Source organism: Drosophila eugracilis, unplaced genomic scaffold (assembly GCF_018153835.1).
Source record: "Drosophila eugracilis isolate 14026-0451.02 unplaced genomic scaffold, ASM1815383v1 contig_2167, whole genome shotgun sequence".
NCBI lineage: Eukaryota > Metazoa > Arthropoda > Insecta > Diptera > Drosophilidae > Drosophila > Drosophila eugracilis.
The window spans coordinates 2,364,790-2,383,295 of NW_024573052.1; the positions used below are offsets into that span (position 1 = coordinate 2,364,790).

Genomic DNA, 18,506 nt, shown 5'->3' on the forward strand with positions numbered 1-18,506 from the left:
TTATTGTTCTTATTTTTTTGGTGCGAGCTCTGTTTTAAGGGCGGAAAACTGATGAAACCGATTTTTAACAGAAATTTGCAATATTATTTTCGGGTTTTTAGCTCTAGCTCGGGCAAAACAAGTCGCACATCCGAAAGAACGACTATTTTATGCAGCTAACAACCAAAACTGTAAACCCCTGTACCTACTTTTACCAGTAGTGTTCTGATTTCGTTGGGGCGAGTGCTGATTTAATGGCTAACAAGTGAAAAAACCGATTTTCTACAGCATAGATTCCGGTTTTCTTGCCGTTTCTTAGCTCTAACTTTGTCAAAACAAGCCGCACAGCCGAAAGAACGACTGTTTTATGCAGCTAAAAACCAAAACTGTAAACTCCATACTTGCTTTTATCATTATTGTTCTTATTTTTTGGTGCTAGCTCTGTTTTAAGGGCGGAAAACTGATGAAACCGATTTTTAACAGAAATTTGCAATATTATTTTCGGGTTTTTAGCTCTAGCTTCGGCAAAACAAGTCGCACATCCGAAAGAACGACTATTTTATGCAGCTAACAACCAAAACTGTAAACCCCTGTACCTACTTTTACCAGTAGTGTTCTGATTTCGTTGGGGCGAGTGCTGATTTAATGGCTAACAAGTGAAAAAACCGATTTTCTACAGCATAGATTCCGGTTTTCTTGCCGTTTCTTAGCTCTAACTTTGTCAAAACAAGGCGCATGGCTAAAACAATGACTGTTTTATGCAGCTAACAACCAAAACTGTAAATCCCTGTACTTGCTTTTATCATTATTGTTCTTATTTTTTGGTGCGAGCTCTGTTTTAAGGGCGGAAAACTGATGAAACCGATTTTTATTTTTTTATTTTCGGGTTTTTAGCTCTAGCTCGGGCAAAACAAGTCGCACAGCCAAAAGAACGACTGTTTTGTTCTGCTAACAACCAATACTAACCACCCCTTTCACTCAATTTTCGATTTAGGGAAAATCAATTTTGGCCCAAATTTCGCATTTTTGATAAGGGGTACCATCATCAAAATTTTCAAAAATGGGCCAAAAATGAAGTTTCGCAGAATTGAATGCAAACCAATTGGGAATCATAGCAATCAAGTTACGAGCCCTACAAGGTATTACATTCCTCATTTGGACCATTTTTGGCTCTGCTATGCTCAAAAAACTGATTTTTTTTGTGCCCAAAAATATGTTACGTCTTTTAGCAGCAGAGATTCCGGTTTTGTTGCCGTTTCTTAGCTTTGATTTTGTCAAAACAAGTCGCACAGCCGAAAGAAGGACTGTTTTATGCAGCTAACAACCAAAACTGTAAACCCCTAAACCTACTTTTACCAGTAGAGTTCTGATTTCGTTGGGGCGAGTGCTGATTTAATGGCTAAAAAGTCAAAAAACCGATTTTCTACAGCATAGATTCCGGTTTTCTTGCCGTTTTTTAGCTCTAACTTTGTCAACACAAGCCGCATGGCTAAAACAATGACTGTTTTATACAGCTAGCAACCAAAACTGTAAACCCCTATACCTACTTTTACCAGTAGTATTCTGATTTCGTTGGGGCGAGTGCTGATTTAATGGCTAAAAAGTCAAAAAAACCGATTTTCTACAGCATAGATTCCGGTTTTCTTGCCGTTTTTTAGCTCTAACTTTGTCAACACAAGCCGCATGGCTAAAACAATGACTGTTTTATACAGCTAACTACCGACTCTTAACACCCCTGTACTTGCTTTTATCATTATTGTTCTTATTTTTTGGTGCGAGCTCTGTTTTAAGGGCGGAAAACTGATGAAACCGATTTTTAACAGAAATTTGCAATATTATTTTCGGGTTTTTAGCTCTAGCTCGGGCAAAACAAGTCGCACAGCCAAAAGAACGACTGTTTTGTGCTGCTAACGACCAATACTAACCACCCCTATCACTCGATTTTCGATTTTGGGAAAATCAATTTTGGCCCAAATTTCGCATTTTTGATAAGGGGTACCATCATCAAAATTTTCAAAAATGGGCCAAAAATGAAGTTTCCCAGATTTGAATGCAAACCAATTGGGAATCATTGCAATCAAGTTACGAGCCCTACGAGGTATTACATTCCTCATTTTGACCAATTTTGGCTCTGCTATGCCCAAAAAACTGATTTTTTTGTGCCCAAAAGTATGTTACGTCTTTTAGCAGCATAGATTCCGGTTTTCTTGCGGTTTCTTAGCTCTGACTTTGTCAAAACAAGCCGCATGGCTAAAACAATGACTGTTTTATGCAGCTAACTACCGACTCTTAACACCCCTATACTTGCTTTTATCATTAATGTTCTTATTTTTTGGCGCGAGCTCTGTTTTAAGGGCGGAAAACTGATGAAACCGATTTTTAACAGAAATTTGCAATATTATTTTCGGGTTTTTAGCTCTAGCTCGGGCAAAACAAGTCGCACAGCCAAAAGAACGACTGTTTTGTGCTGCTAACGACCAATACTAACCACCCCTATCACTCGATTTTCGATTTTGGGAAAATCAATTTTGGCCCAAATTTCGCATTTTTGATAAGGGGTACCATCATCAAAATTTTCAAAAATGGGCGAAAAATTAAGTTTCCCAGATTTGAATGCAAACCAATTGGGAATCATAGCAATCTAGTTACGAGTCCTACAAGGTATTACATTCTTCATTTGGACCATTTTTGGCTCTGCTATGCTCAAAAAACTGATTTTTTTTGTGCCCAAAAATATGTTACGTCTTTTAGCAGCAGAGATTCCGGTTTTGTTGCCGTTTCTTAGCTCTGACTTTGTCAAAACAAGTCGCACATCCGAAAGAACGACTGTTTTATGCAGCTAGCAACCAAAACTGTAAACATCTATACCTACTTTTACCAGTAGTGTTCTGATTTCGTTGGGGCGAGTGCTGATTTAATGGCTAAAAAGTCAAAAAACCGATTTTCTACAGCATAGATTCCGGTTTTCTTGCCGTTTCTTAGCTCAAAACAAGCCGCATGGCTAAAACAATGACTGTTTTATGCAGCTAGCAACCAAAACTGTAAACATCTATACCTACTTTTACCAGTAGTGTTCTGATTTCGTTGGGGCGAGTGCTGATTTAATGGCTAAAAAGTCAAAAAACCGATTTTCTACAGCATAGATTCCGGTTTTCTTGCCGTTTCTTAGCTCTAACTTTGTCAAAACAAGCCACATGGCTAAAACAATGACTGTTTTATACAGCTAACTACCGACTCTTAACACCCCTGTACTTGCTTTTATCATTATTGTTCTTATTTTTTGGTGCGAGCTCTGTTTTAAGGGCGGAAAACTGATGAAACCGATTTTTAACAGAAATTTGCAATATTATTTTCGGGTTTTTAGCTCTAGCTCGGGCAAAACAAGTCGCACAGCCAAAAGAACGACTGTTTTGTGCTGCTAACGACCAATACTAACCACCCCTATTACTCGATTTTCGATTTTGGGAAAATCAATTTTGGCCCAAATTTCCCATTTTTGATAAGGGGTACCATCATCAATATTTTCAAAAATGGGCCAAAATTGAAGTTTCCAAGATTTGAATGCAAACCAATTGGGAATCATAGCAATCAAGTTACGACCCCTACAAGGTATTACATTCTTCATTTGGACCATTTTTGGCTCTGCTATGCCCAAAAAACTGATTTTTTGTGCCCAAAAGTATGTTACGTCTTTTAGCAGCAGAGATTCCGGTTTTGTTGCCGTTTCTTAGCTCTGACTTTGTCAAAACAAGTCGCACATCCGAAAGAACGACTGTTTTATGCAGCTAACATTCAAAACTGTAAACCCCTATACCTTCTTTTACCAGTAGTGTTCTGATTTCGTTGGGGCGAGTGCTGATTTAATGGCTAAAAAGTCAAAAAACCGATTTTCTACAGCATAGATTCCGGTTTTCTTGCAGTTTCTTAGCTCTAACTTTGTCAAAACAAGCCGCATGGCTAAAACAATGACTGTTTTATGCAGCTAGCAACCAAAACTGTAAACCCCTATACCTACTTTTACCAGTAGTGTTCTGATTTCGTTGGGGCGAGTGCTGATTTAATGGCTAAAAAGTCAAAAAAACCGATTTTCTACAGCATAGATTCCGGTTTTCTTGCCGTTTTTTAGCTCTAACTTTGTCAACACAAGCCGCATGGCTAAAACAATGACTGTTTTATACAGCTAACTACCGACTCTTAACACCCCTGTACTTGCTTTTATCATTATTGTTCTTATTTTTTGGTGCGAGCTCTGTTTTAAGGGCGGAAAACTGATGAAACCGATTTTTAACAGAAATTTGCAATATTATTTTCGGGTTTTTAGCTCTAGCTCGGGCAAAACAAGTCGCACAGACAAAAGAACGACTGTTTTGTGCTGCTAACGACCAATACTAACCACCCCTATCACTCGATTTTCGATTTTGGGAAAATCAATTTTGGCCCAAATTTCGCATTTTTGATAAGGGGTACCATCATCAAAATTTTCAAAAATGGGCCAAAAATGAAGTTTGCCAGATTTTAATGCAAACCAATTGGGAATCATACCAATCAAGTTACGAGCCCTACAAGGTATTACATTCCTAATTTGGACCATTTTTGGCTCTGCTATGCCCAAAAAACTGATTTTTTTTGTGCCCAAAAGTATGTTACGTCTTTTAGCAGCAGAGATGCCGGGTTTCTTGCCGTTTCTTAACTCTAACTTTGTCAAAACAAGCCGCATGGCTAAAACAATGACTTTTTTGTACAGCTAACTACCGACTCTTAACACCCCTATACTTGCTTTTATCATTATTGTTCTTATTTTTTGGTGCGAGCTCTGTTTTAAGGGCGAAAAACTGATGAAACCGATTTTTAACAGAAATTTGCAATTATTATTATTATTATTTTCGGGTTTTTAGCTCTAGCTCGGTCAAAACAAGTCGCACAGCTGAAAGAACGACTATTTTATGCATCTAACAACCAAAACTGTAAACACCTGTACCTACTTTTAACAGCATTGTTCTGATTTCGTTGGGGTGAGTGCTGATTTAATGGCTAGAAAATCAAAAACCTATTTCTGACAGAAATTTGCAATATTCTTTCGGTTTTTAGCTCTAGCTCGGTCAAAACAAGGCGCAGACCCAAAACAACGACTGTTTTGTGCTGCTAACGACCTACACTTACCTATCCGTTTTTCGATTGTGGGAAAATCAGTTTTCGGGCTCAAAGAGGCTCATAATGAAATTCAATATTTTGATCATTATTGGCTTAGTTATGGGCATAAAATTGAACGACATTAACAAAATTTCGCATATTGAAAATCAGATATAAAATAACTTGTGGAAATCATTTAGATTTTTAACTCTTTCAAATATTTTTGGCATAATAATAGGATGTTTATAATATTGTGTAAATCCCTTAAACAGTATGCAAACCAAAATACCCGAAAAATTTTAAATTATTCTAAATTGTCTGGCCGTTTTCTAGGTCTTCCGTTTTAATACTAAAAAATGTGTGAGAGAATGTTTATTTAAAGGCACACAAAAATAGGGGAAAGAAAATGAAAACCTAGCATTGTCGTGTGGCATGCAACTGAGTTAAAGGGGTATGGAAATGAAAGGCGGAATGTGGTAAGAGGTTGTTTTGACGTGATGTGGAATCTTTACTGCGCCCGTTTTCGAATAAATGAAGAATATAATGTAATGTTGTATGTAAGTTCTTGAACCAGTTGTGGCGCCCCCATATAAGAATATGGCAAGCTAAAATAGATACAAAAGATAACAGTGTGTATTTTATGGGAAGATAGTTCTGCTGATTATTGCCCCACAATGCGGCAAGCACGACTGTCACTGGCTCTTGCAGTTTCCAATGGGAACAAAGGGAAATTTATATCTTTAAAATTTAATAATAAAAATAAAATTTGTCATCATGCATTCATTTGGTTTGGAATAAATTATCCTGCATACTCGTCTGTGAGCTTTTCTTGAGAATAAAGATAGTACTCACTGGAGGCCTGTCCTTAATGTGGCCAGTTTTGGTGATCATCTAGTAACGCGTTTGCTTTGCATTTGGCCCTCGTTCTTGCCTTAGTCACTCACTCAGTCTCTTTACGTTTTTGGTGTTCATATATCTCTCTTGCGCTAATATTGCAATGCCCTAGCCTAGGTCCATGGGGTCTTATAAGGAAGTTTATTTTTAGCAGAAGATGTATAAGTTTCTTTGGAATTTATATCAGCATTTAGTATTTTTTAAATAAATCTATTTTCTGAAATTCGATATATTTTTTTTTATATACCTGGTATTACGTATTGCAGATATTAAGATATATAGATAATTAAAATAGATAAATATATTTATAATGTGCATTTACTGGTACCTTAAACCCCTATGCCTATGCCCCTGGGCTGACATTTTTACGGCCCAACCGATAAAGCTATTTTAGTGGCACTTCTAAACGATTGCGACACTTACGCTCTCATTTGCCCAGTTGAGAAGCATCTCCCTTTCCAAGTCAGCGAACTCACCGTAGGATCCTGGCATCGTGCGCACTTACAAATGAAGTGCTTGGTTATCCCGAGGAATATCTTCCTGGCTAGGGTGGACCACAGCAACTTGGCATACGACATTGTGATCTCGGCTCCAACCGGAATTCGTTCGGTGGCGCACACCACAATAGTCTCCCCATTCTCAAAATGGTGCGCTGCATTTGGGGTGCACTGGTGATTCAAGAGTCCCGCCAAAGGGAACAAAGCTCTCACCAAAACCTCGTGACCATCTACACTGCTCCGACTTTCAAAGGCATTGGTATTAAAGGCGCAGATGGTGCGGTAGAAGTAGTCTAACATGTCCTGTTCCCTTGGAAAGTGTTCGAAACAGTCGGCAGCTCGTTGCACCTCCTGCATATAGTACCGATCCATATTAGCCTGCATGGCATACAGCAACTTCCTACCAGCTTCGTCCAGGAAGAAGCAACGCACCACACTGAGAATTCTTAAAGCGCGCGGCTCTATTCTCTGACTCTCTAAGGGTTTCCATTTACGAAAAAGCTTACACTCCAGCTCATGGCGCGATGAATCCCGGCATTCCGAACAAACTGGTAAGCCACATACCGCCGAACAAAGTGCTTCCGAATCCGTAGATCCCGGAATCAAACGGTAGCAAAGGGTGCAAGTCCGCAGATTTGTGGACCGATGAGCCGTTGGACCCACCAGCAACGTATGTTCCCGAAACAGCTCTTCACCAGGTGCTATTTCTCTAGTGGCAAATATACCCCTGCCGGAAATGGGAGAGTCTGCCACCCGCCAGGAGGGTTCCTTGGGTCGCAAATCACCCAAATGAATGTCTATCAGCTCGGCTAACTCCTGTGTGGAGGCACTGATGGTCATCTGACTGGAAGATCTCGGTTCTTCTTCCGCAACAGATGAACTGGTGGACATATCGACTTTTTTAAAAGCCACTTCCTCTCGATTCCGCCGATTACCGAAACGCTACTGATCGCTGCTACAACGGAAACTCTCTGATTGTGCGAGTTTTCTCGATTTTCTCGGAGTGACAGCTAATTATAGTCTGTTGTGGATCTCGGATTTCCCGACTGTTCGCTGGACAGGCACAGCTGGCGGATATGCGGGTATCGAGGCATAAACACTAGCCATTTATTGGCCATTGTACTTAACCCACTAACGGTCATGGCTCAAAATAGATTAAAATAAGTTCATAATCAAAATCCAAAATGTATTATATAAAGAAAAAGTTCTTAAGCAAAACAATCATTTTCATTTAGGTTTTAATTGGTGAGTATACCTAATTTTAATTGAAGAATTCATAGCAGCTCAAATAAGCAATAATTTACGTATACTTAATACGTATTAGCATTGTACGCCGAAAAGCACGCAACATTTTTAAGCTCACTTAATGTATTTTTTTTATTAAAATATATTCATTAAGTGTAAAAAAAATTATATTTGTTTTTTTTCGATAACTTACTGTTACTTTTTTAGCAACTTAGGGTTATAGATCCTAGAAAAATTGTAGCATGCTTTTAGGTACTGTACCAAAAAAGTCCCACATGTGCACAAAAGTAGACAGGAATACAATGAAGACCATTTACATTCAGATTAAACCCACCAATTAACAATTGAAGTTCAGTTTTATTTCAATTATATATTGAACATGACACACATCATTTTTGGGTTACATGTTTGGGCTTTTGACATCCGTCAGCAGGTGATTTCGCTGGTTTAGTGAGTTAGATTTCAAACATTAACGAGGGTCTCAATAAATGCTTCTGTTAGTACACTACAAGTACATGGGGGAGGCTTTTTAAAATTCCTTGGAGGATACACCCACTGCATATGGATATGTTCACTTATTTTATACATTGCATTCGCTTAAATCTGACTGCTGTATGTACATATTGCTTTCGTTTCTTATGATTTTCGCTTTTTTTTATTGCACGCTTAATAATACATTTTACAAATATCGAAACAAAATTAGAATAGAATCAGGCGGGGCAAAGGGGTGGGGACATGAGCACGAGTTCTTGGAGCGCATAATAAATAATTGCAGGCACTTACATAACTGAATTTTAGATGGAACATATTAGGGGATTAACATTTAAAATAGAAATCATTAAGATTAGTGTTTAGCTTTGTATGTTACACAAGACACGTGGCAGGTGGCAGGTGGCGTTTGGCCAGATGGGCGGGTCCTTGCTACAGCGCCCTAGTCCTTCTATATCGCCTAGTATTGGTACCAGGGCTGCCGGCGCACCCACTGCAGCCGATTGCTGGTCTGATCCGATCGAATCTTGATGCTGGCTCCCTCAGCGGCGCGCACAGTCTCCTTCACCTGGAAAATTCAATAAAAAGTAAGGAATTTAGCAATGAAAATAGAGCAAAGTTAGAGAGAGGGTTAGAAGAAAAAGAGCTTTCAATGTTATTTATGTTATAAGTTCCTGTATTAAATATTTTTAATAACTTACGCTCTGCATAAGGTTCTGGGCATTGCCCACCAGCATTTCTGTGGCCTCACGATCCTCGTCTGATCCCTGGGCACCTAGCATTGTGGCCTTTACAGTAGACAGGATCTTCAGCTGAGTGCCGATGGTCGGGATGCGCTCGCACACCTGAAGCAAATTGGTGCGGATACGACGATCGGTACACTGACGGGCTAGCTCCTTGGCCAAACGGGTCACGTCCTCAGATGCCTCGGCGATCTTCTTGGCGGTGGCGATTAACTCCCGCTTACTACCCCGCGAATCGGAGAGCACCAGTTCGCTGAGACGGGCCATCAGGATAGCCATTCGCTTTGCGGCCGCAATGATCTCGTTGTCCTTGGAAGACCACTGACGCACTTCCTGGTGCAAGCCTCGGGCGGCGATCTAGAAACAAAATGAGGTTGACAAACTATTTACCAAATTCACATTATTGTGAAACTCACCAGGATCGGTTGATTTGCATGTGGCATCGTGCGGAAGACTCCCTCGTCCTCATCATCCGTTTCCGGTGGTGGCGGACGTACTGGCGCCAGTCCCTCCCTGGGCAGTGGCGGACGAGGCGGCGCACGCTCAGCTGGAAAACAATTAAACGTTAGCAATAGTCAATTAAATTAATTATTATTTTTAACAAAAATTTGAATATTTTATGGAATGGATGGATGGATACTAACCATTTTGGTTAGACAGATGCAAAGCGCTCAGTTCCGGAATGGGTGGCGGCAGTGAAGTTGGCAACGGTGGTGGCTGCGGTGGCGCAATGGCATCCCGTACCTCACGCACATCGCCCAAGAGCCGTTGGAAGGAGTTCTTCCAGGCCGCCGCTGCAGCCGGGTCGGCAATGTTGGTGGCCACCAGCTTGGCATCTCCCACCATTGCAGGCAATGAACGCTCCAGCCGGTTGGCGGCGGCATTTAAACGCTCCGTGAACACAGGATCCTCCGAGTTGTCAGCCTCCTGTTTCGCCACCAACAAGACTCGATTGATCAGGCGGGCAATATTCGAGGTATTGTCCACCATCTTCTGCGGCTGGCGGGCATGGATGGCATCTTCACAGAGCTTAGCGTACACCTGCATGTGCTCCTCGGAGGTTTTGATGAAGTCTGCCGGATCCGTCGCCTGATCGCAGAGGGTTCGCATTCGCAGCACTGTATCCGCATACTGCTGCTTTAGGTTCTGAAGATGTTCGTCCGCCGCCTTGCTGCCCGGATAGTTCATCCGAATGCGTCCGGCACTGATAAGTTGCGGCGTTAGGGAGTCTACCTGGGCGGCAGAAGAAAGAAGAATTTCGGCGATCTTCTTGTTGCCACACGCTCCACCGGCAGCCACCATTCTTGAGGTCTTCGATGCACGATCACTGAAGGCCTGCAAGTTGTTGGACTTCTGGTTAAAGTTTTGCTCCCGACCAGGTGTTCCCTCCGGCTGGAGTACGGCCTCTGTGAACTGCTTGAGCGGAGTGCTCACGTCCATAAAGTCCTGCACAATGCGATTGACCAGGGCGTTTTGAATGGCCGCTTTCAATTCGTAGAGCTTCTGGGTGAGCTGTTTAGCCGCCTGCTTGGCTGCTGGTCCGGATCCCGCTGCCTGGTGCTTGAGGCGCTCGACCTCGTCGCACAGCTGTTGGATCTCAGCCTTCTGGTGGCCGGGGCAGCCTTCGGCTACCTTTCGGCCTTCCTCCACAATCAAGTTGATGGCCCTCTCACCCAGGCCTCCATCGTTGATCTCTGGGTGCTGCAGCCACTTCACCGCCTGCTCCAATCGACCTTGAATGGTGTGGGCCGTCTGCTGGACTCCAGCCTTGTCCACACCGAGCACTGCCTGGTGGACCAGCGATTGTAGCTCACCCAGACGATCGCGGATTCCTCTAGCCAAGGACTCCGCCTGCGGACTCTGTCCCTTGCCATCCTGACGCAGCTCACACAAAGAGTTGGCCATCACTGTCACTTCATCAGCCAGCTTGCGAATGGGGTACGAGTCCTGGGGCAAGCAGCGTTCCGAAATCTCTGTGGCATTGTCGATCACCTGACGCAGAGCCTTCTCACCCACTCCGCCTCGCAAGGCATAGGGATTCGATAACCACTCGTTGGCCAGCTCCATTTTATTTGATATGGCATTGGAGAGCTTCTTCAACACCGTGAGATTATCCAATTCGCTGGTGTCTTCGTCGTATGTAGTCAACTGCAGCACACGGATGATCTCCTGCAGCTCGTCGCTCATCCTGGAGGCCAGATAGTTCCTGTTCTCAGCCGCTTCCTCGGCTCCGCGGCCCTGCTGCTCCACAATGTGGATGTATACCTTCATGCTACAGATGAGAATGGGTGCCAGGGTCTTTACTTGCTCCAAGCACCGCACCAAAATCTCACTGTGCACCTGGTGGGTCAGCTCCTTCTCGCGAGCGCCCACCTCCCTTTGCACCTTGCTCAAGCAGGGCGACAGGTCCTTAAGGAACTGCACCAGCTGCTCCATGGTGTTGATGACCTCGGCCACGGCCAAGTAGTCCAGGACCCTCTTGCACTCCTGAATGATCTTTCGCACTTCACTTTCGTCAAAGCAAAGCAGCAGCGAGGAGGTGCCCTGCAGAATGCCGCGGCTCCCTTCGATTAGCTTCTTGCGCGCCGGACCCGAATACGGGTCGGAGCGGAGCATATCGGATGCCTCCTCCAGCAGCTGCGAGGCACCCTCCACGCGGTGCAATGCTGAAGGCATATCCTGGCGAAGGATCTTGTCGTCGGAGCTGTTGATCGTCTCGCGGCCCACCTTCACCAGATTAGCCACCGCAGCCGACACCACCTGCACCGGCCGACTGAGATCCGGCATCGCATTGCCATCCTCGGCTTCCTCGTGCAGGATCACCAGGCGAGATACCTACCGCGAAAAAAAATTAGAGATTCTTTAGTATAGATTTCAAACAGAAACCGAGGTTTGTGAATTCGTTTGAGAAGGTTTGTAATGGATTATAGGACTGTATGGAGTTTCAATCTATTAAAAACTGGGAGTCCCCTTCTGAGCTGTACGGAAAATTATGGCCTGCAGATTCCCTAAATTTAAATACAAAATCTTTTAAAGTAATGTTAATAAATCGATAAATTATTTCCCCAATTTTCTCTTTACTTAATATCCGCTTTATCATTAAAGGCTCTTAAATTAAATGCCAAAAAATCGATCTTGTAACAAGAACGCGTACCCATTGGTGATCAGTGATTACACAATTCGTCCGTCTCCATTCGAGCGCGCTGATTGATCAATCAATTCCAATAGAGTTGTTTATGGAAGCAAAACTGTTAATGGTCGTGCTGTGTGATCGCTCGACTGCAAGCCACTTGGATTTATCTTCGATCCAACAGCTTCTCGCTCCATTCATTCACAGATTCGGAAAGCTAGCGGAGCCCGATCGAGATGAAACAGATGCGGACTCGGTGTGGCGTGGGCAGCGTGGGCGGCGCCATGGAACGCCACATGGTGCATGGCATTTGGACTTGACATCAGCACCTGCTCAAGGTGTTTTTGGCCATGGCTATTTATCTATTTATAGAGACTGAACAGTCGCCACCTTCGTTAATCTCCACAGCGCCCCACTAAGCCGAAACTAAATCGAAGCGCAGCTAAGTCGACGACTTAAGACTTAGCACTTTACTAGTGTAATCCAGGGGATAATGTGGTTAACCACTGAGCGGGCAATACATTTACAGGGCCTCCCTTTTGCGCTGGGCGCCGCTTTAGCAATTAGCAGCAATTGGCCTAGTTGATTAATTAATTATGCAATTAAGCAGCAAGGAGGAAGCCCTCTCCAACAACTAATTATACAGACAGAGACATATGTGCCCGACTTTATGTATCCATGCGCTGATTGATGTGCTGAATGATCGTTTTTAATTCATTTGTTTGCCAGCAGCACACACCATACAAAATCCACCCCACGGCGGATGACTAATGCTGTGGGCTTGCTTTTTGGCACAGTTTTCAGACCACAGTTTTCACTCATCCACATCCGATGGATGCCCACACCTACAGAGACAGATGTTTATAGTGTATGGTACCTACACCTACTACTCCCACACCTTAGGTCCTCACCTCCTATGGCCTATAGCCTATAGCCTATGCTTTTGGTTTTGCTTTGCTTTGCTTTTGCCATGATTTCATTTTCATGGCTCGTCCATCGTAAATGTTTTTATTTTGGTTGTTTCCTCTCGATGATGCTGATGCTGAATGTTGTTGCCGCCGTTGTTGGATTTTACTAAACGTATTTTATGCTGCTATTTTTGGATCTCGGCCAAAACCCCCTCATGCCCCCGCATCCATGTCTGATTTGTTTTCTTTGCTCCGCCTGATTTTTTCATATTCATTTGTTGCGTTATTAAATTAAAATTCCGCCTGTCCTCAGAAGCTCAGGTTGGCCGCTGGCCTCTGATCAACATTTATTCTTATTATTTCTACCTAATTTATTTTTAGACCCGTTAAGTAACGCCAAAAAACAAAGCAACAAAGACGCTGAACACCTCCTTTCCGCGCGTTTGTTTCAACTCATGATGGAAAACACACATAAATAAATGGATATATGTATGTACATTGAGGGGGCGATTGGATCGGGAAGGGCGACGAGGACTACATTTATTATATAGCATTATACTCGACACATGCCCCACAGATGCAGTTCGATGATGTCAGGTGCAAATGACAAGTAGCTGCTATCGATCAGTGAGTTTAGGGAAAGTGGAGTGGAAATGAATGTTTCTGATACCTGGTAAATCAATATTTCATCAACCATCTAAATAATCTAGGTTTAACAAGGTATGGACTTATGATTCTGTTAACCAACGTTTTATTAACAATATAGAGTTACCTTCTTGGGCGCCAATTTCATTAATCGTTATTGCTATGTGGGCGAAATATTTACTTCAAAGAACAGTTCAGCCCTCTAACCCAAATTCCCAAAACGTAACCCCCATCTCCAGACAATGCTTACCTGCTGGGCCACAGGATCTAATATGCTCTCGATGGTTTTTGTGTGGAAGACAGGCATTTTGGCTGCGCTGTTTCGTCTGCTTTCCTTTTTGTTAAGTCTCGTTTATCTCAGAGTTGCTGCTGTCCTCTCTCTTTCTTCTGGGCCAGATATCTAGTTAACTGGAAGAAAAGAAATCATTTAAATGAGCACAGTAAGAACCACAAAGTTGGGCAAACATCTCAGGGGGTTATCTTTTGGAATTCCATCTCGATTTTAAGATAAGAGTAACAACTCGGGACAAATAATCAGTGTTGGTCTAGTTTTCGTTCGGAAGTAGTTTTCTTTCAAAACCCTGGCTCATCACAGCAGCCAAATGTAATAACAAAATGCACTTCAATTAAAACTGGAATGGAAGTCAATAAATCGATATGGACACAGCTTCATGTAAATCAATTGATCAACACATATGTAACTATTAGCCTTGTGCACAATTCAAATTCCAAGCAATTTGCTAGATCTGTTATAAAAAATCTTATAAGTAAGATATCTTTGAAATGCTATAAACTCTGAGTTCTAGCCGCTAACAAAATAGATAATCTAAAAACTTAAAAAATGTTCGTACGGAATTAATCGACTCTTTTCGGAGAAGCAAGTCCCTCTTTTTCAGAAACCATGAGTTTTCTAAAGTTTGGGTTTTTCGCCTGAATAACTTATCGAGCGATTATATCGCCTGAAGTTTTCGTTTATGAGTTTTTCTGTTTTGGTTCTGTTCTGTTGATTCAGTTTGTTTGCTTGGGCTTTCGCTTTAATAACGATGACGCATCTAGTGAGGTCACTCGCCAGACTTTTGGGGGATGTCGATATTGGGTATCGGATTGGATATGGACCTGGCTCTAGTGACGCATTAACTGGCCAAGGGTGCGGACCTTAATTGGCCATGATTTACGGCAAAAGGTGGTAAGTGAGAAATAGAAAATGGGAAATGCGGGAAACGGGAAAACCAATTCCGCGCCAAAGACATTGAAAATACGACCACCTCTAGAGGTGAACAGGCTATTCAATGCGTGGGAGGGTCCATTTCTGGGTGGGGGTACAGGTCTCTCCTCTCTTTCACCCTCCAGAAACTGGGAAAACAAAGTATTTCTGGATTTTTAGAACCTGCAATGCACACACACTCACTAACAGATGAATATCTAAATATAAAAATATCGAACTTTATGGAAATACATGTGATGTACGTCCGCCACTTATGGAATTTTGCTTTCGATTGATTTTCGCCATTCTCAACGCCCGGTTCGAAATTTTGAGTTGTGGGCAGGGGTTTATTGACTTTTGCGGTTTGTGACCATTTATGGCTAACAAATTGTAGACAATTGTTGCACAAACACACACAAGTTTAATTCGAACAGGTTGATCGACGTAGCTTCTTATCAGAAGCTCTACGAGTGCTGCTGCTTAACAATTTCAATACCCATTATATTCTGATCACAACGAACTGTTCCCAGGAGGCTCCAATTGGGGAAAAGGGGAGCTGCTCCCAATTGGGATAATGATCGCATGCACACACACACTCGTCAATTTTAATGGCAACTAGAAAAACTCGAAATCAAAATCTCCAAGTAAATTAAACAAAATATCTCCGGAACGTGATCTTTCTTAAACGCTGTTCTTTCACATTACGTTACTGTTTTTTTTTTGGTCTTTGTCACTGGGAATTTATTAATCACGGCACCAATACTCTCGCAACAGCAACAATTGGTTCACACACAGACGCACCAAAACAAAAACAGAAAATAAATGGCGGATAGAAAACTACTAACTGAAACACTGCGGGCAAATATTAGTAACAAATAATTCACTTATAATTCATCGAAATGAAATACTGTCTATATGTATGCCTTTACTGAGGTATTTACTTTGTCTGGCTCAATTTTGCTGCGCCCCAACTTTCTTGCCCGACTGTTCTTTCAATACTAAAAAAAGATTTCGATTGGAGGGCGCACACACGCTCGCACACTCAGCCAGTCTGGGCACAGTGGGCCCATAAGAACAAATCTGTAAACCCATAAGAATTTCCAATTTAAACTTGTGTTTTACGTACGTATATCTTATCTTTGACATTGGAATGAAAATAATAAAGTTTTTTTTATGAAAAACCACAAACCGGAAATTGTGAAACAGACGTGTTTTTACAGAGATGATAGTAGAAATTGAAGCTTACTTATTTGCCAGACGAACCTATGACTTTTCCCACTGTGCTGGGGTGACGCTATTATCGCTGTTCTCCATTCTTTTCACTTGCTCTTCTCCTCTTCTTCATCGCTGCTTCTTCTTTTCGTTGGGGCTACAACCGATGACTGTCAACGATATCGATAGGCCTCCACATTCTTACAGTGATCGCATTTAAAATTGGACAACAAATAAATTCGCGATTCGCAATTAAATAACACCCGCAAATCTGGCAAATCGTCTGTACGATTGCATAATATAAATATGAGCGATGTGCATGCGATCTATTTGTAACGTACATATTTCTCTATTTCTCGCGTTACGTGCCATGTACTTAAGTTAAGCGGGGAGAGTGGGTGGGGAATCAAAATCCAGGGGCTGGCGGCCATGCAACATATCTATCTGGGTATGTTGCGCTTCTGCTATTTCCGTTGACTGAGTTTGGGTCTTCGGTTTGGGGCCTCTCAGCTTTTGGAGCCTCACTTTCGGGCGCAGATTTCCGTGCCTTCCGTCTGCGTGAGCTGCTGAAAAAAACAAAAACTTTAGAAGAAGTTCACACACAAACGAAACAAAACGGAAAAACGGAAAAACAAAGACTGTACAATGGGAACGAAGCTCCCATGCCCTGCAAATCGGGAAATCTTGGTATCCCATTTATTTAATTAATTGGACACTGGAAATATTTATTTGTTAATTGTATTGCCAATGTTCTTTGCTAAAAAAGCCCGAAAAAACTTATGTATATGAATAAGTTTTGTATTATATGTAAAGGCATTGCCAAAGCCAAGAATACGAAAACATTTTTTTTTTAAATGTAAAATAAGCGATTTAAAATGTAAATATACTATACCATATATTTACCTATAGTAAGAAAAGTTATTTCTCGCCATGTATACTCCACAAATTAGGGCTAATTTATGTTTGGCTATAGAGTGTAAGCCCGCACAGTAGAGTCCTCACCTGGTTAAAACCCACCCACAAGCCATGACACGATGATCGCTGCCATCCGAAATAAATTTGCCGAATGAAAATTGCAGGTTTTCCACTGAGCAGCCAGCTTGTTGTTTGCGGCGCGTGCGCAGCGGCTCCATCATATGTTGCTGTTCCAAAGCTTTTTGAAAACCCATGGCTCTGCCCATATCTTCGATGGACTGCGTCACGGAAGCGCCACCAACCGGTGCCGAGTATTGGTATTCCACCGCATTCCGTGGGGCATGTATAAATAAAATGGTCGCAGTGGGGCAGCAATCAAAGCAGCCGCATCGTCGGAGCCTTCAACACCTAAACACCTGGATCTCTAACCAAACGATATGGATAACCGCAGTTTGGTGAGTGGCAACCTGGGGTAACAAATGATTAAACGAGGATTACACCCAAAATCTGTTCTTATTTTTTGCAGCTGCTGAGGCTTTCGATTGTGGTGGCACTGGTTCTGCTGCTCATCTGCGTACCGGAAACGGATGCGGGGTATGAATCACTAAGGGATTAAGTAAAAATTTGATTGATGAGGAATTTATCTGATTAACATCAGAACAGTCGTAACAATTGAATTTTTAAAGGATAATCTTTAAAATGTATTCAATTTTATATGACAACATTCCTATACTCTTTCAGAGGTCACCAGAAGAAGAAAAAAATCGTTATCCACGTGCCAATTCACAAGAAAATAGAGAAGCACATACACACGGTGGTGAAACATGTACACCACCACCACAAGCCACTCGTTCTGAAGGAGGAGAAAAAAGTAATCCACGAGGACCATCGGCCCATCCAGATCCACCAGACTAAGGAGCATATACACCACCACGAAAAGCACGATCATCACGACCACCACGATCACCATGATCACCACGAGCACCACCACCCACTCCAGACGCCGGTGGCACCTCCTGTTCTCCCAGAACTCGAAGAGGAGGAGGAGCACATTCACCACCACCATAACTACGAGCACAGGGGTGGATTGAGGGACGACTTTATCGGCGGCGATGGAAGCAGCAGCGAGGAGCGCTGACTGTGTAGCGCCCAAAATAGGGCGCAGACTGACCAGATCGTGGACGATCGCCCGGATTATCCCGACTCTTTGTGATTCCCTAGATAGATGTCCTTTTTGTTTGTTTTTTTTTTTAGGCTAAAATGTAGATTAAGTGTGAATGAAAATAAATTTAAGTTGGAGTAAGGCGAACTTAATTTCAAAAATATTTGGTTATCAGCTATGCCATTATATAATCATGTAAGATCTAAAAAATGTTTAGAAAAGGGACTTGGTTTTATTTGTTGTTAAAAGACAAATGTTAAACAATAAATATATAGTATTCAAGAATATATAACAGTATTATTTAATATTTATAATGCTTATTATGGTTATTTGTTCCATGAAGCAGATAAAAT

The 18,506-nt window shown here is 42.2% G+C and overlaps 3 protein-coding genes across 4 annotated transcripts in view; 1 reads left to right on the plus strand and 2 right to left on the minus strand.

Annotated features, from left to right (window-relative positions):
- The window catches only part of LOC108103648 (SET domain-containing protein SmydA-8), a 54,348-nt gene extending 46,879 nt beyond the window's left edge, over nucleotides 1-7,469 (minus strand). The window contains exon 1 of one of the 2 annotated variants that reach the window (XM_041818452.1): nucleotides 6,480-7,469. In XM_041818452.1, the coding sequence (XP_041674386.1) occupies nucleotides 6,480-7,391 (912 nt within the window). In that variant the 5' untranslated portion in view covers nucleotides 7,392-7,469. Of the gene's footprint in view, nucleotides 1-5,961; nucleotides 6,436-6,479 lie in introns of those variants that run through there. The other variant, XM_041818453.1, reaches the window with a different exon arrangement.
- A 613-nt stretch (nucleotides 7,470-8,082) lies between these two features.
- Nucleotides 8,083-15,879, minus strand: LOC108103310 (vinculin). The gene is made up of 6 exons (XM_017208733.1): nucleotides 15,806-15,879; nucleotides 13,911-14,068; nucleotides 9,622-11,812; nucleotides 9,394-9,524; nucleotides 8,936-9,334; nucleotides 8,083-8,802 (listed from the first exon to the last, which is right to left on the minus strand). Exons 2-6 carry the CDS (start codon nucleotides 13,965-13,967, stop codon nucleotides 8,695-8,697), a joined length of 2,886 nt encoding a protein of 961 aa, XP_017064222.1. The 5' UTR covers nucleotides 13,968-14,068; nucleotides 15,806-15,879; the 3' UTR covers nucleotides 8,083-8,694.
- A 1,503-nt stretch (nucleotides 15,880-17,382) lies between these two features.
- LOC108103295 (uncharacterized histidine-rich protein DDB_G0274557) lies at nucleotides 17,383-18,129 on the plus strand. Its single transcript, XM_017208708.1, has 3 exons — nucleotides 17,383-17,446; nucleotides 17,518-17,585; nucleotides 17,733-18,129. The coding sequence occupies exons 1-3, from the start codon at nucleotides 17,429-17,431 to the stop codon at nucleotides 18,127-18,129; spliced, it is 483 nt and encodes a 160-aa protein (XP_017064197.1). The 5' UTR covers nucleotides 17,383-17,428.
- The last annotated feature ends 377 nt before the right edge of the window (nucleotides 18,130-18,506 follow it).

Coding starts and splice junctions, on each gene's coding strand:
- LOC108103295 (XM_017208708.1), top strand. Junction 17,586..17,732: donor GTACCGGAAACGGATGCGGG/GTATGAATCACT, acceptor ATACTCTTTCAG/AGGTCACCAGAAGAAGAAAA.
- LOC108103310 (XM_017208733.1), bottom strand. CDS start 13,967: ATGCCTGTCTTCCACACAAAAACCATCGAGAGCATATTAGATCCTGTG. Junction 9,525..9,621: donor GCATCTGTCTAACCAAAATG/GTTAGTATCCAT, acceptor ATTGTTTTCCAG/CTGAGCGTGCGCCGCCTCGT. Junction 8,803..8,935: donor CCCAGAACCTTATGCAGAGC/GTAAGTTATTAA, acceptor TGAATTTTCCAG/GTGAAGGAGACTGTGCGCGC.